The 15881-nt window shown below is 41.6% G+C and overlaps 1 protein-coding gene across 1 annotated transcript in view; it reads left to right on the top strand.

Moving 5' to 3' along the window:
- Positions 1–15881, top strand: part of Pappa2 (pappalysin 2) — a 262109-nt gene that overhangs the window by 96279 nt on the left and 149949 nt on the right. Inside the window, exons 4-7 of the mRNA XM_052199928.1 lie at positions 5998–6291; positions 8099–8291; positions 11894–12015; positions 14632–15121. Of these exons, the coding sequence (XP_052055888.1) occupies positions 5998–6291; positions 8099–8291; positions 11894–12015; positions 14632–15121 (1099 nt within the window). The remainder of the gene's footprint in view (positions 1–5997; positions 6292–8098; positions 8292–11893; positions 12016–14631; positions 15122–15881) is intronic.

Here is a 15881-nt window from a genome sequence, read left to right as displayed (position 1 = left end):
TCAAAACCAAAGCAAAGTAAAAACCAAAACCACAACAGCACCTGGCTGAGAAATGACACTCAGTATGTGCACACATGTTTAACAAGTGACGTGCAAGGTGCCAGCAGCTTGCTACCTTTCCCATCCCTTTCTAATAACATCCGCAGTCTGACCTCATCAGATCACTGTTCTTGCATGATGCAAAAGTACTTGAGAACCCCCAGTGTGTGACAGCCAGGGACAGGCGTAGCTGAAAGGGTACCCGGGAGATACAACTGACATCAGATTTTGTAATATATTCATCTTCATCTTGAACATATAGGGTTTGTTCAGTCTTATCTGGAATAAAGACTTCCATCCAATGAGAATTCAGGAAACCAAGAAAGGAACAGGAGTCTTAGAGATGTGTAGTCCTTTGTCTGGTTCTGCACAGGTCCACACCACCTTGCAGATCTCATTCTGTTCTATGTTCTTACAGTCTCCACTTGTTTCCCTCCCTTCTGTCTATCTACCCACTCTTGTCATTTTCTTCCCCTACCTTCCTCAAGAGCACTCCTTCCCTGGACACTACGCCACAGTTTTACAAATTTCTTCCTTCATTGTGGAGAATATATTTTGGGATTAAATGTACGGTAGCCAGTAACTGGAAATAATTATATAGACACTTACAGACCAGCACTGGACTCCCTGATTTACAGGCATATAACATTCAGCCCTAAAAGTTTTACAGAACCATTTAAAAATAATATCAACCAGTGCCCTTTACTCAAATTGCTCAAGATTCTTTTTAAATAGAAATAGCCTTGAGAATCGATCTCTTTACCATGAGCCATTCGGGCTCTCTCGTGGTGATCCTGGGGAAAACCAGTGAGAACACAGCATCACTCTGGAAGCTTGGCTTTGCACAGCTGAGAGTCATCTTTTCATCAGCAACTTCTCTCTCTTCCCCTGCAACAATCCCAAGACCACACAACAGCTCTGCCTTACTTTTTTTGCTTGTTCCTCATAATCAAAGCTGAAAGGCCTTCTAAGTAGGCACATCTGCATCCCTCCTGCAAGTCCATTAAGGAACAGCTGTGCCACACATGGTCGCCAGTTGCTAAGTGTAGAGAGTTGCATTCATTCTGTGCCACATTTGAAAGTTGATCATAATAGCCCTGTTTTGAGTCCAATTCTCAATGCACACATGCAAGCATTCAGCAAGTATAAATGTACTCCATGATTTACCTTGATTTCTGTTTTGAACACCCATGTTAATGAATAGTAGGAATGAACTCAGTTGAGTCTCATTTCACTTGAGGCTTCATCTAGCTGGAATGATGGTTCATACATCCTGACTACAGAGGGACCATTGTAGGGTCAATTTTTTGCAACCTACTTTTAATAAGGGTTCAACCTCTCCTCTAGTGAATCACCCAGCAGAGGTAGAGGAAGAGACGTTATTAGGATGTGGGGGAAGTGTACCTGTTCAGCAATAGTTCTTCAGAGGTGAGCTCGATCTTTCTCAGCAGTTCAGTCCCATAGAAAACATGAAATACTACTCAGCAGCTACAGTCCAGTCCTCTCAGCAGGCGGACACCAGGTATGAAGCAGAAGCTATATAGTTCAATCCTGAAAAAACTGCAAGGCTCTCCAACTGGCCTGAGACGAGGCCGTGGAAGCAGGAAGCTACTGCAGGAACCCTACAAGCAGGAATTCTCTGGAGCAAGTTGAGCAAGTTTCTCTCTGGAGTCACCACTGCTGAAGCTCAACAATGCTATGGAAGGCAAACCAATACATACAAGTTATTTGGGAAGAATAGTGAGGCAGAGCAAACCAATGCTCAGTGCTCATCCCCCACAGACAGTGGGGCTATATTCATACTACTTCATCAAGCATCCTTTCACATGTTTGCTATATCAAAACATCCTTTCGCTTATGTCTGTTCAACAAAACATCCTTTCACCTGTGTCTGCTTCAGAAAACATTCTTTCATGTGTCTGCTTTAGCAAGACATCCTTCTACCTGTGTGCCCCAGTAGAACATCATTTGACATAATTAACTTTTCAAAGAAACTAGAACTTTCTATGTCAGACCATGGTCTCTTTTGTCCTTGGTGATGATGACCACCTGAAATGATCATCATTCTCATCACAACGTCACACTCATGTAATCACCTGAGTGACTTAGGTGTCACATTGTTTCTTTATGTTACCCTCTCCACCTACTCTCTCTTCCTATCTAGCCAGCCTAGATAGTCCCAGTGAAGACTGGGACACTTCCTCAGAAATCTACTTCTAGAATGATACAAAATCTATCTGCTATCTGATTTCATAAACCCACCTTAAATTTTGTTACTCAAAAGACAGGATGATCAGCGCATTATCAGACCTATCTACATCTACGCATTCCCAACACATCTTTATCTCTTTTCCTTCAACTTGTGGGTCTTTTTAAGGCTAATGTGGTGGTGTGTTATGTTGGTACTGTGAAGATAAAGATGATAATGTTCAGTTAACCTGTCTTGCTGGCCAATCCACAGTCCCTTTAGGACTCAGGAGGAGTAGAAGGCAGGAAATCATCAAACTCAGGGCCGAAATCAATCAAGTAGAAACAAAGAGAACCATACAAAAAATCAACAATACCAGGAGCTGGTTCTTTGAGAAAATCAACAAGATAGATAAACCCTTAGCCAGAATGACCAAAGGGCACAGAGAAAGTATCCAAATTAACAAACTTAGAAATGAAAAGGGAGATATAACAACGGAAACTGAGGAAATCCAAAAAATCATCAGATCCTACTACAAGAGCCTATACTCAACACAACTGGAGAATCTGGAGGAAATGGACAATTTCCTTGACAGATACCAAATACCAAAATTAAATCAGGACCAACTAGACCATCTAAACAGTCCCATAATGCCTAAAGAAATAGAAGGAGTCATAGAAAGTCTTCCAACCAAAAAAAGCACAGGACCAGATGGCTTCAGTGCAGAATTCTACCAGACCTTCAAAGAAGAGTTAACACCAATACTCTTCAAACTATTCCACAAAATAGAAACAGAAGGAACACCACCCAATTCCTTCTACAAAGCCACAATTACGCTGATACCAAAGCCACAAAAAGATCCAACAAAGAAAGAGAACTTCAGACCAATTTCCCTTATGAACATCGATGCAAAAATACTCAATAAAATTCTTGCCAACCGAATCCAAGAACACATCAAAACGATCATCCACCATGATCAAGAAGGCTTTATACCAGGAATGCAGGGTTGGTTCAATATACGGAAATCCATCAATACAATCCACTACATAAACAAACTCAAAGAACAAAACCACATGGTCATTTCATTGGATGCTGAAAAAGCATTTGACAAAATTCAGCATCCTTTCATGCTTAAAGTCTTGGAGAGAACAGGAATTCAAGGCCCATACCTAAACATAGTAAAAGCAATATACAGCAAACCGGTAGCCAGCATCAAACTAAATGGAGAGAAACTTGAAGCAATCCCACTGAAATCAGGGACCAGACAAGGCTGCCCCCTTTCTCCTTATCTTTTCAATATTGTACTTGAGGTACTAGCTCGGGCAATTCGACAACATAAGGAGGTCAAAGGGATACAAATTGGAAAGGAAGAAGTCAAACTATCATTATTTGCAGACGACATGATCGTCTACCTAAGTGACCCAAAGAACTCCACTAGAGAGCTCCTACAGCTGATAAACAACTTCAGCAAAGTGGCAGGTTATAAAATCAACTCAAGCAAATCAGTGGCCTTCCTATACTCAAAGGATAAGCAGGCTGAGAAAGAAATTAGGGAAATGACCCTTTAGGACTCAGATGGCACAGCCCTTAGAAATACACATCCAAGAAAGAAGTTTCTAGTCTGTGCTTTCAAAATTCTGTTGTTTACATCCTAATGATGCAAGACATACAGGAGCCTCTGGCAACAAAAAAAGGCAACAAAGACTTAAGCAAAATGCCAGTATTTTTAAAACCTTCCTCGTGCATTCACATTACTCTTTCAGTTTCTCCTGAGTCCTGCCATTTACTGGACCCGCTGCCATCTTCATAGTCTCAATTCTTACCTTTATAGATTATAGCAAAAGAGAGTCAGGGCCTCTTTTTTTTAGAGCACTGGCCATCCCCAGGAGACCATCAATATAGAAAGAATGTTGTTGATAGGAATGAGACAAGTCTTTACACTAAGACATGATGCAAGGACCAGTCTGAGACTGATGTACTTAATCCTTGAAGACTGAACCTGGGTCTCTTGATATTCTCTTTCTCAGGCATTGGCAATTATACCCAGTCTCCTTTGACAATTTTGGGGCCTAAAACTAATGACAAGTCAAGTGGTTCAGTTATGAGAAAAGGAAGGAAGCGCAGGGGTGGGCTGTAGTAAGGAGGGCCGATTGACACCAGCTTGTTCACCAGTTGTCTCAACTTATTCCATGTCATTTCCTGAACACCTGTCTCAGAGTCCTGGAGAAATGCCAAAGGTGAGTGCGATGTATTGCTAGCTTCTTGGTAGTAGGATAGGTGAATTCACTTCAGGCAAACTTGCTGAAAAAGAGGCAACATTCTTCAAAAAACTATTTTAATAATTCTTTGAGAATCTTGTACAATGTATTTTTTATCATATTTATTCCCTACACCATTCTTCCTAGTTCCTCCCAGATCCACCCCTTATTTCTCACTCCTCTTATGAATATATACATATAAAAATATAAATACAACCTTGTGAGATCATTTAGTGTTTTTCCTATGTATATGTTATCAGGGATGAATTGTTAATATTGAATGGCCAATTAGAAGACTCCTCCCTGGGGAAGATAATTTCTTCCACTCTTGGAGAAGTATTTTTCCATTTAAGGGTGACTCTCCATGAAGTTTCTGCCACCCAGGTTGACATCTCATCTGCTGTTACCAATTTGTAGGTCTTGTTTAGGCAACCATAATGTTGAGATTTCATGGTTGCAGTTTCGCTAACCTACCATAGAAGACATGATGTTGCAGTAGCTGCTCAGGTCCCCTGGATCTTAAAGTTTTTCTACTCTCTCTTCCAAGATGTGCCATGAGCCTAAGGTGTTGTTATTGATGTACCACTTGGGGCTGAGTACTTCCTGATCAGGTGTCTCTATGTTTTTGATCAATCGTGGACAAGCAATTTTCTTAACTCATTAAACAGCTAATGTATATCAAAACACTTTTATTTAATATGTATGTGTTCACATTCATCTGTGGAAGCCAGAGACTGATGTTGATGTTTTCCTCAGTCATGCTTTACCTAAGCTTTGATGCAGAATATCTTATCTAACCTGAAACTCACCAGGTCTGCTAGGCTAGTTGGCAAGCAAGCTTCAAGGATTTTCCTTCTCTACCTCCCTAACACTGAAACTCAGATTGTGCTCCTGTTCCAGTCAATTTTACATAAGTAATAGGGATCTGAGCACAGACCCTCATACTTACAAATTAAACATTTATTGACTGAGCCATAGCCACAGTTCCCAAATAATCCTAAAGTACACTGATGTTAGCACTTTCACTCCCTTTACGGGCAGTGAAGCTTCTAGGAGACCAGATGGATAATGGCAGATAGTACACAGAGGAACCAGGTATCTCTCTGGATGCATCTCCCTGAATCCCAACCTCATATGCATCTGCCCATAGTAATGGCTCTCCAGCCAAGCTTTTAAAATACTAATGCATGAACTAACTTGGAAATATTTGTTGAGGTTAGCAATTATAGCTTCATTTTTCACTCTCCTGAGTGATTTAATTTTTATCTGGGGCTGAGGATCTTGCCCCTCTCATACAGATGTGTTTGGTCAGTATAAAGACACAATGATCGAGAAATACCTGCTGATTAGTTCTGAAGGTGTCCATAGAACATAATGAGATGCCACTATGTTAATTATAAACTATTTTCATAGAGATTGAGATGGACTGTTTGGTGTTTGTCAAAGGCATAACTAAGGGTGGCTGCTGTTCATTTTTTTTTTCAAAGATGTTTTCCCAACTTTCCATTGCAGGTGGTGTTGTCCTCAACCCAACCTATTATGGCATGCTTGGCCACACCAACATCATGATCCACGAGGTGGGGCACGTTCTGGGACTCTACCATGTATTCAAAGGAGTCAGTGAAAGAGAATCCTGTGACGACCCCTGTAGAGAGACAGTGCCATCCATGGAGACAGGAGACCTGTGTGCTGACACTGCTCCCACACCCAAGAGCAAGCTATGTCGGGACCCAGAGCCAGCTAATGATACCTGTGGCTTCACCCGCTTTCCAGGGGCTCCATTCAATAACTACATGAGCTACACAGGTAACACCACAGACCTGATGTGTTTGTTTCCAGTTAAGATCCTTTAATATCTTTGGGAATTGGTAGGGTGTAGTTTAGGGAAGATTCGTGTCACAGAGTAGAAGTATACTTTATGTTGAGTATTACTATATTTTTCATGTGTTTGTTTGAAGTTTGATAAAATACTGATCTGTTACAGGGTCTGGTTGACTGGATTCTCTTCCATGAGAGCTTGAAAGTAAAACATGTTTATGTCTTGAATAAAATGGGACAAAGTCAGAAACCCTCTTGAGATCGTTTCAGTTTTTGCAATGTCATGATTCTCATTGAAGCATGTACCCTGAAGGCTCTCTAGTCTGATAGTGATGAATGACAGAGCTCTGGATGGAGACATCCCTTCATTACTTTTACAGATAGTGAACAAGCTGACTTGATCAAGTGAAGCACCAACCCCCCTTTATCTTATACTATGTAAAAAATCAGATTCTCTTCTAACACAAAATTGACTCTTAGCAGACCTTCCATGTACTGTGCCCAAAATCATACTATTTCATTTTTAAAATGGTGCCTTGTTGGATCTGGTGTAAACTACATTGTGCGGTCTTGTTTATCTTGGGGTCATCATCTGGATCATGCCTCTTGCTTGTGTCTCAGACCTTCCTTATTTCTGGCAAAAGTAGTAATAAGTATTATTTTAATGATGGGCATAATTATAATTAAAACAGACAACTCTGTTGATTTGATCACCTACTCCAGTGGTGAAAGAAGGTAACTTTTTAGTTCTGTGTCTTTATAAAAGGGAAACTATCAGCTCCTGCTCATGGCTTCAAAGGTAAGAAATAACAATGAGCTACCTATGTCTGCCCGTGGCCTCTTAAGATGTTTCTCTCCAAATTTTATTGTTGTCAACAATGAATTGAATTCATAAGCACCAACACCTCTGTCTCCCTCAGTGAGGAATAAATAGATGGTTTTGTAGATACAGAGTCTAGGAGAAGAGACTTTTTAAGTACCTGCTACCCTTAAGTGTGGTAGAGACAAGTGTGGTTGAGAAGCAGAACTGGGGTTGGTCTACTCTAAATAGAGAAGTGTTTGAAACCAAGATCATTCTTTTTCAACCTTATGAAATGTATAATGAACCCAGGGGTTTCGCTGCCTCTGACATTAAGACTGGGGACATCATTCCCATTCGTGAAGCTTCTTTGACATTTCAGCTTCCTCTCCACTGAGCAACTCCAGTGAATACTCACCCTCCTTCAGTAAGGTCACAGGGCTATGTAGCAGAAGTAGGCAATTCCACACACAAGTGAGGAGACGCTCTGCTGAAACCCTGCCACCTTGTGTTGTGCTCAGTAGGTAACTATCAGTTTAGGACAGTGGTTCTCTATATGTGGATCACAACCCCTTTATTGTATGTCATATTTACATTACAACTCATAACAGCAGAAAATTACAGTTATGAAGTAGCAACGAAACAATTTTCTGGTTGGGAATCGCCACAACATGAGGAAGTGTGTTAAGGGTTCACAGCACTAGGAAGGGTAAGAACCATTGGCTTAGGAAAATCCTGTGACTTCATGACAACCTGAGAGTATAGTAACAACCTTGCTTGTGAGAAAAGCAAGCTTTCTTTCTAGAGAAGAATTCATTTCTTTACAGAGTCTAGTGATTTCTGAGTCTAATAAATGCAAGATGCATCATGCTAGGGATAGCAAGAACAGAGTGAAATCTGTCTTGCCTATGTGCACTGGTACAGGTTACAAGCCTCCATATCCTTTTTTTTGTTTTGTTTGTTTGTTTGTTTGTTTTTGTTTTTTTGTCTCCACAGATGACGAGTGCACTGACAACTTCACCCCCAACCAAGTGGCCCGGATGCATTGCTACTTGGACCTCGTATACCAGCAATGGAGAGAAAGCCAAAAGCCCACCCCCATACCCATACCACCCATGGTTATTGGGCAAACCCACAAGTCCCTCACTATCCATTGGCTGCCTCCTATCAGTGGAGTTGTGTATGACAGGTGAGAAGTGCTCCACTGGTTTTGAACTATTACAAAAGGGGATGGGGGTGGGGAGGTTGGGGGAAAAACCCCACCTTCTGTGTCTGCTCTGGGCTCAACTCCTTAGCAGGGCAAAGGGGCTCTCATGGGAACCAGAGGAACATCATGTGTGCTTACTCCACATGAGTAGCCTGGCAGAACTGGCCTGGCATTGCCTGTCTTAGCCAGCTGTTCCTCTGCAGGGTAAAGTTTCCTTATTGGACAGTGGTGATTGGGGAAGGGGAAGCAGATCATGTTCTTTTAGTTCTGGGGGGGGGGGCGGTGGAGAGAAACTGTAGGGGCATATAAACTGAAGCCAGCATTTCTAATACTGTTGCTGTGTTCCGCCTCATGGCCATTCTCTGAAACTGTCTTCATCTGTTTCTGTCTGCCCCCTCTACTGGCAGCTAGTGTTTTTGTCTTTGACTGCCCTAGTAAACAATGCATACTCATAGAAGAAAATCACGATGCCTGAAGCCAATTGTCATTCTTCCTTTGCTTACTTGTAGAACCTAATCTCAGGAAATTCTTTACAATAAGATAGATAGATAGATAGATAGATATCTGATGTGACAATAGGGAATATGGTTTAAGTGAAAAGGCACCTTTGACCCGTGTAGACTTTGCTTTCTAGAAGCCTACACCCAGATGCTCAATAATAAGGAAACTGCTTTCCCGTCAGTCCTGCAGTGTAGGAGACACTGTGGTATCTGGCTTCACTTGTTTAATGAAATCCTTACAGTAAGCACCACTCTTGCCTGTGAGTGGGGGACATATGGGGCTGGCTCAAGACCCCGCAACAGGTGACCCAGGGGGAGATCCAGAAGGGAGGAGTGCAGACTAGATGAATACTTTGAATTTTCAGTTTTTCCATTTAGCAGGCAGACACCTACTCCTTTATTTTTCTTAATATAATATTTTATTTGAGAATTTCATATAATGAAAGTTGGCCATAGTCCCACTCACTCTTCCCACTGACTCCTTCCAGATCTACCCTCATCTTTTTCATGTCCCCAAATTTGTGGCCTTTACAATTTTAAAAAAATATCCCCTTAGGTCCACTTTGTGCTAGCCACACACTTAATGGCGTAGGACCACTGGATAGTGAGTCTTCTTTGGACAACACTTTACTGTGGGCATCTAGGTCCAGCCTCCCTTCGCAGATGGTCCCGGAGCATGTCCTCAGGCTCTCTGGATTTAATGAAAGCCTGAGGTTTGGGACAGATAAGGAGAGCTGAGGATATTCTAAAGCCAGGGGATTCTTCTTCAAAGCGATGTTCACAGTTTCTTGAAATCCTCATTCCTTGACTTCTGCTTTGTCATGACATCATTTAGCACTCACAGTGCTACAAAATAGTCTGCCTTGTCATCAGCGCCCAGATTTTCATGGGCTCCTTTGGTGACTCAGCATACATCTATGCAATGTGTATAAGAATCATCTTCCTGCAAGTGTGACCTTGTGGCGCTCTGGCAGGACCAGCTGAACAGTAAGTCCTCTGTGGGTACATGCAAACCCTAGTTTTACATCAGTTTACGTAACACGTGTAAACAATTTAATCTTTCAATTCTCTCTCTGGTACAAACGTTACGATAAAGCAGACATCAGAACTGGCTGGCTGAGAGTCTGCTGGCGGAAAAGACGGCAATTTGCTTCCTTTTCTCAGCTAGGTGGGCTGCAGTTTTGAGGCCTCCTAGCACGTGTGTTGGAGAGACTCGCGTCACATGCCCAGCAATTTGTGTCATGCCTGGAGTAATGTTTACTCCACCCTTGTAGGTATTTGGAATCCTTGTGTCAGAGAGGAGCCCCAGCTACGCACTCTGGAGCTGCTGCACAAGGGCAAATGCATCAGGGAAATGTGGCTTGGAATTGTGTCCACATTACAATGAGCACTGAGGGAATGAGAGGCTGGGTCTTAACTGCACCTTTTAGCTGCCAAAATACAACACTAGATAGTGTCTGGGAGCTTGCTCAAAAGAATTAAGGAATTTGTGACATTGGGCAACTGACTTAAGGCTTTCTGAGTTCCAGCTTTCTCATTTGTAAGCATGGTATCATCACAGGGATTAGAAAGAAGTTACGAAAACTACAGGCTCAGGTATGTAAGGTGCATAATAGATGGGGGCCTGTCATAATTATGGCTTTTGTTTAATAATACAGTTTCATTAGTGTATTATAAATACTAATCTGCTAGTCATATTTTTTTAATTTACTACCTTGATTTGAAGCTAGCAATTCAGATATGCTGTTCACAGCTGGGCTTCTGAGAAGACTCCAAATATAAGAGAGAGAGAGAGAGAGAGAGAGAGAGAGAGAGAGAGAGAGAGAGAGAGAGAGAGAGAGAGAGGAGAGAGAAGAGAAACAGAAACAGAGAGAGAGGCAGAGAGAGAAGAGAAAAAGGAGAGAAGATGGACAGAGAGGACAGAGGAGAGAGAAAAGTCTCAGAAAGCAGTTGGTCCTTATTACTTACTATAGTTATCTCTACATGTTCTTGTTACTCCAGATGTAGCCTGTAAAATCTTGTAGACTAAATTATCTCATAGACATCCTTACAAAGGGTTGGCTGAATGAAGTCATGAGCTGATTCTTAGTAACATTAGAACTGAGCAGACTGAAATATACTTACAGGCCCAGAAGTCAAAGGAGGATGGATATAAATTTGTAACAAACCAGCAGTGTCCTGAGAAAGGGGCAAACTATAGGGGTTGTGTACAGTGAAGTGTGTACCAGACTCTCAGAGGAGGAAGGTTATGCAGCCCTCTGAAGGCCAGGATTGAATAAGTACAGTAGGAGCAAGGATGTTTAAAAAGTCCATTTGATCACTATGAGAACATGTATTTCATGGAGCAGCGAGATGGGCACGGAGTATTTGGAGCACTGTGTGGTGGGGTGTGTGCTAGATTATAATGCTTAGGAAAGAACTGAAGCAGCTAAGACTCGAGCTGGCTTGCAATACCATCCTGTGTTGATAAGGAATTGTGATCAATTGCTGTGGGCAATGGAGAATCAAATGCCACTACACTTTATACTTTATCTTATGTGTGCAGCTAAAAGAAGGGGTTTAAGGATGACCCAATGTAGGGGAATGCCAGGGTGGGAGGATGGGAGAGGGTGTGTGGGGGAGCACCCTCATAGAGGCAGGGGAGGGGAGATGGAATAGGAGGTTTCCCAAGGGGAGACCTGGAAAGGGGAAAACATTTGAAATGTAAATAAAGAAAATATCCAATTCAAAAAGAAGAAAATCATAGCACATATAGCCAGTCACTTCACTTGGAAAAGCATTGTTTTAGTGGGCAGGTATGGGTTCTCTATGCATCCTGACACTTATTTGCTGAATAAGAAAGGGGTTTTGTGTTGGTTCAGAAATGATTCTAGGACAAGAGCTCCCTTGTGTCTCATGGACTCCTTTATGACTCTGTTAAACTTTTCTCTTTCCTGATTTTGAGATTTCTCGTGTCTTGCAAATTTTCACAAAGTTGAGGTCCACAGAAGAAGAACCAGGGTTGTAATGATACGTATGTCCACTTGTCCCCATGGGCTTTAATTCAGCATAATAACACCTCTTCTTCACATTTCCTCTTCCTAGGGCCCCTGACAGTATGTGTGGTGCCTGCACTGAAGATGGGACATTCCGTCAGTATGTATACAAGGCGTCCTCTGGGCGGGTGTGTGACTCTTCAGGCTACTGGACTCCAGAGGAGGCTGTGGGTAAAGTACCATGGACTTTTGACTAATATTTTAGTGGCCACTGAGCATGGGCAATGGTCAATGAAGAAGTGGCATATGTTTGTGTGGTTTTGCATGTGGGTATGGGAGGGTTTGCTGAATATCCCCAGGGTCTTGAAAATATGGCCAGTGCTTCTGTATGCTGAATGTCCTGCCTCGGCATAATGTGCCAAGGCTGCAAGGATGTAGATTTAACACAGAGGGACTGGGAACTCAGCCCATCTCAGGATGAGCTGGGGCCAGAAATTCTATGTGTGTCTACTGGTCCGTGAACAACTTTGATGCATGATGCTGTAAGCTAACTGCTTACGCCTCTCTATCAGAAGAGTAATAGAGAACACATTGCTAAGAACACTCATGCACTGGCTGAGCAAGGCTGGGTGGGGGCAGGGTGGACTAGGTGTTCCACACGGATCGTTCTCATCTACACTATTTTATGAGTCCATTAATCACTGGTACTGGTTGTGCTTTGAATGTGATCTAAGCTAGGCTCTAGAAGGGAGAAGATGTTTTTCGTTATTTCATTTCCTGTCCCTCCCCCGAGTTATCTAACAGCCTCATACTCACTCACATATGTACATCAGGAGCTGGAAGACAAATTTCAACATGAGTCTTTTCATGGCCCATGCTGAAACGTCTATTGACACAGCTTCCAGGACTTCAGGCTAAAGGTTCTCACTTCTGCCTTCACCATCTTTTGCTCTTTTGCTTGCTTGTTTGGCTGTGAACTTGTTGTTGTTGTTGTTGTGGTGGTGGTGGTGGTGGTGGTGTACCCCTGGATGTCTTAGAACTCATTCTATAGACCAAGCTGGCCTCCAGATCAAAGCTCCACCTGCCTCTGCCTCTGGGATTAAAGGAGAGTGCTATTATGCCTGGCTCTTCCACATTATTTTTGATATTCACCTAATTATTATCTTCTGAACATCCCTGCCCTTTGGAGGTTATTAAGATCCACAAAACTACTAAGAAAGGTTGTTTTGGAAACAGTATATTTGAATTATTTTTCAGCCTTGATTGTGACAAGAAGAAAACAGATCAAAAATGACCCGCAAGTCTACAATGACCACCTTATGTCACCTTGGGCTCACAGTTATGCAAGTGATTGGGCCTCAAGGGGAAAGATCAAGGGGAGGTGATTGATAGGACCAATCATGTCTTTTCAAAACAGAGATTTGAGGGAAGGATAGAAAGCGGATGTGAAACTCACAGGGTTGGAGAATGGTGGTCCAAGCAAAGCCCTTTCTATGGCAAACTCCTCCATGCTAGGACTTTAGCGAAGTCTGACTCCTTGAGCAGAACTGTTTTCCTTTTAATTTGGGGGAAAGTTCAAAGCTATCTGACAAAGAGAAAGGGAATTTGAAGTTATGGTTACAAATTCTTGTACCCTGAAACAAACTAAGTCAACCTCTGGGCTTCTATTCCATATTTCACTTGAGATCCTAATAAACTTTTGACAGAAAGTGCTTCTGCTGACTAGACTATGGGGACCTTGGATTTGCTAGTATTTAGAGATTACCACTGGAAAATTCTGCTAAGTAAAATTGGCTTACTTTTGCCTTAGAGGACCAAATGACCAGGTCATTTTTTTAAAGAAGTTGTTTGGGTTTTTTTGTTGTTGTTTTTTGTTTTTGTTTTTTATGTATATGAGTATACTGTAGCTATCTTCAGACACACCAGAAGAGGGCATCAGATCCTATTACAGATGGTTGTGAGCCACCATGTGGTTGCTGGGAATTGAACTCAGGACTGTGGAAGAGCAGTCAGTGCTCTTAACCACTGAGCCATTTATAAATTTTATTTATAAATAAGAAAAATCAAGACTTACAGCTTCTTGTGCAGTGTCTAGTAGAGCCTCATTATGGCTATTCCTTGTTTAATACTTTTAGTTTAATTTCTCTCATGTGACATAAAAGAAAAGGATACTCATATGGATTATTTTCCCTGAGATGACTGCAATATATTTGGATATATTGGGATAGTTGATATTTTTCCCTCCTTATATTTTTGCTTGGCTGATGAGTTCTAGATTTTCCTGTTCTATCATATGGGTTTGTATTTCCTGTTTTCCTGCATGTAGTCACCTGCCTGCATAGAAGTACTTGAACTGTAATAGAAATCACAGTGCATAATTTAAAGTTTAGCTAATTGTCAGAGTGCCAAGGTGGGAACTCAGGAAATAAAAATTTAGTGTTGAGAACCGGAAAGAGCATAACAATAAATTGAAATCAGCATTGGGCTTTAGAAATGTTAATGTAGCATAGTTATTAATAAACTAATTGTAGATAATTCTCTGCTCAATTTTTGTTCCTAAGGACAGAGCTTAATTCTCTGCATTAGCCTTATGTTTCCATCTGTGACTGCATTATCCTATTAGGTTTCAACTCTCCATGGGCAGTGTGCAAGTGAGAGAGTAGTGGGAACAGACAATTTTACTTCTACACTTTCATCCTGAAGAGCACTTAAGAGACAATCCACAAAATGATGAGCTTCCTATAAGAATTCCAAAATCTCCTTCATCTTTCTGTCTGCTGATAGGGACTGCTCCTTTGCATGATTTTAATGGTGGTTCCTCACACATCTTTTCTCTCATCTCCCCAGGGCCTCCTGATGTCGATCAGCCATGTGAGCCTAGCTTGCAGGCCTGGAGTCCTGAGCTTCACCTGAACCACATGAATATGACCGTGCCCTGTCCAGCAGAAGGCTGTAGCTTGGAGCTGCTTTTTCAATACCCAGTCCAAGCGGATACTCTCACCCTTTGGGTCACTTACCTCTCGGTGAACTCTTCCAAGGCATTCTTTGACATAGAGATCTTGCTAGAACACAAACAATCTATGCACCTTGGGCCTCTAAATACTTTTTGTGATGTACCGCTTACCATCAAACTCCACGTGGATGAGAAGGTTGTGGGAGCGAAAGTCTACACCTTCGATGAACGAATGGAAATTGATGCTGCTCTCTTGACCTCTCGGCCCAATAGTTCTTTGTGTTCTGGATGCAGGCCTATGAATTACCAGGTTCTCCGAGAGCCTCCTTTTTCCAGTGGCTTGCCCATGGTGGTGACACATCCACATAGAAAATTCATAGATACGTAAGTTGGGCAACAGAACTTCCGTATCATGAGACTTCTGGGGACTTTATTTCAGTCTGGTTATTTCTGCTTCCACTTTTTAATAATCAGTGCTTTAGTTGGAAGAGAGTTCAGAAGTTCAGGGGAGAGTTTATCCTAAGTGACATATATAAAATGAAGAAGAAATATTTCACAGAAAAGGGAAAGCAAGTATTTTGACTGTCATCATTATGGTAATGGGGAAATTAGTGCATGAGGTATTTAAGTTGAGTGAATGAAATCAATACTGAAGTTGACCAGAATCAGATTTTTCTGTCTTGTGGCAATTTTATTTTGGATTCCTTCTTGTAGCTTTCTAATAATTAGCATGGTTTCCCTAATTTTCAAGTTATAGTAAGTTCTTCCATAGCTACACTAAAAGGTCATGGGTCTTTCACATGTTAAACACAGCTTCATGATTCATCCATAATGTATATTTTATTTCTTCCTTTCTTTTTAAATTTCATTTTTTCCTTTCTTCTCTTTTGATCCTAGTTTTTATTTATTCTATTTAATGTCATTCCTTCTACACTTGGTGAGTTCTATTGTGCTTCTAGCACAGTGGGCTCAGTGTTGGAGATGCAGACTAGGTTAAGAATTTCATGTCTGCCTTAGATCCTGATATAGTGAAAGACAAATCCCCCCACTTGAGAGTCTCCTCAGAGATTGCATGCAGGGCATAAGAGAGTAAAATAGCTTTATCAGAGGGGTCACATTAGTTAATTTTTACCACATTAGAAAT

The sequence above is a fragment of the Apodemus sylvaticus genome, chromosome 12 (genome assembly GCF_947179515.1).
Source record: "Apodemus sylvaticus chromosome 12, mApoSyl1.1, whole genome shotgun sequence".
Classification (NCBI taxonomy): domain Eukaryota; kingdom Metazoa; phylum Chordata; class Mammalia; order Rodentia; family Muridae; genus Apodemus; species Apodemus sylvaticus.
Note: the sequence above shows the minus strand (reverse complement) of the source record. Positions and strands in the feature narration are given on the sequence as shown.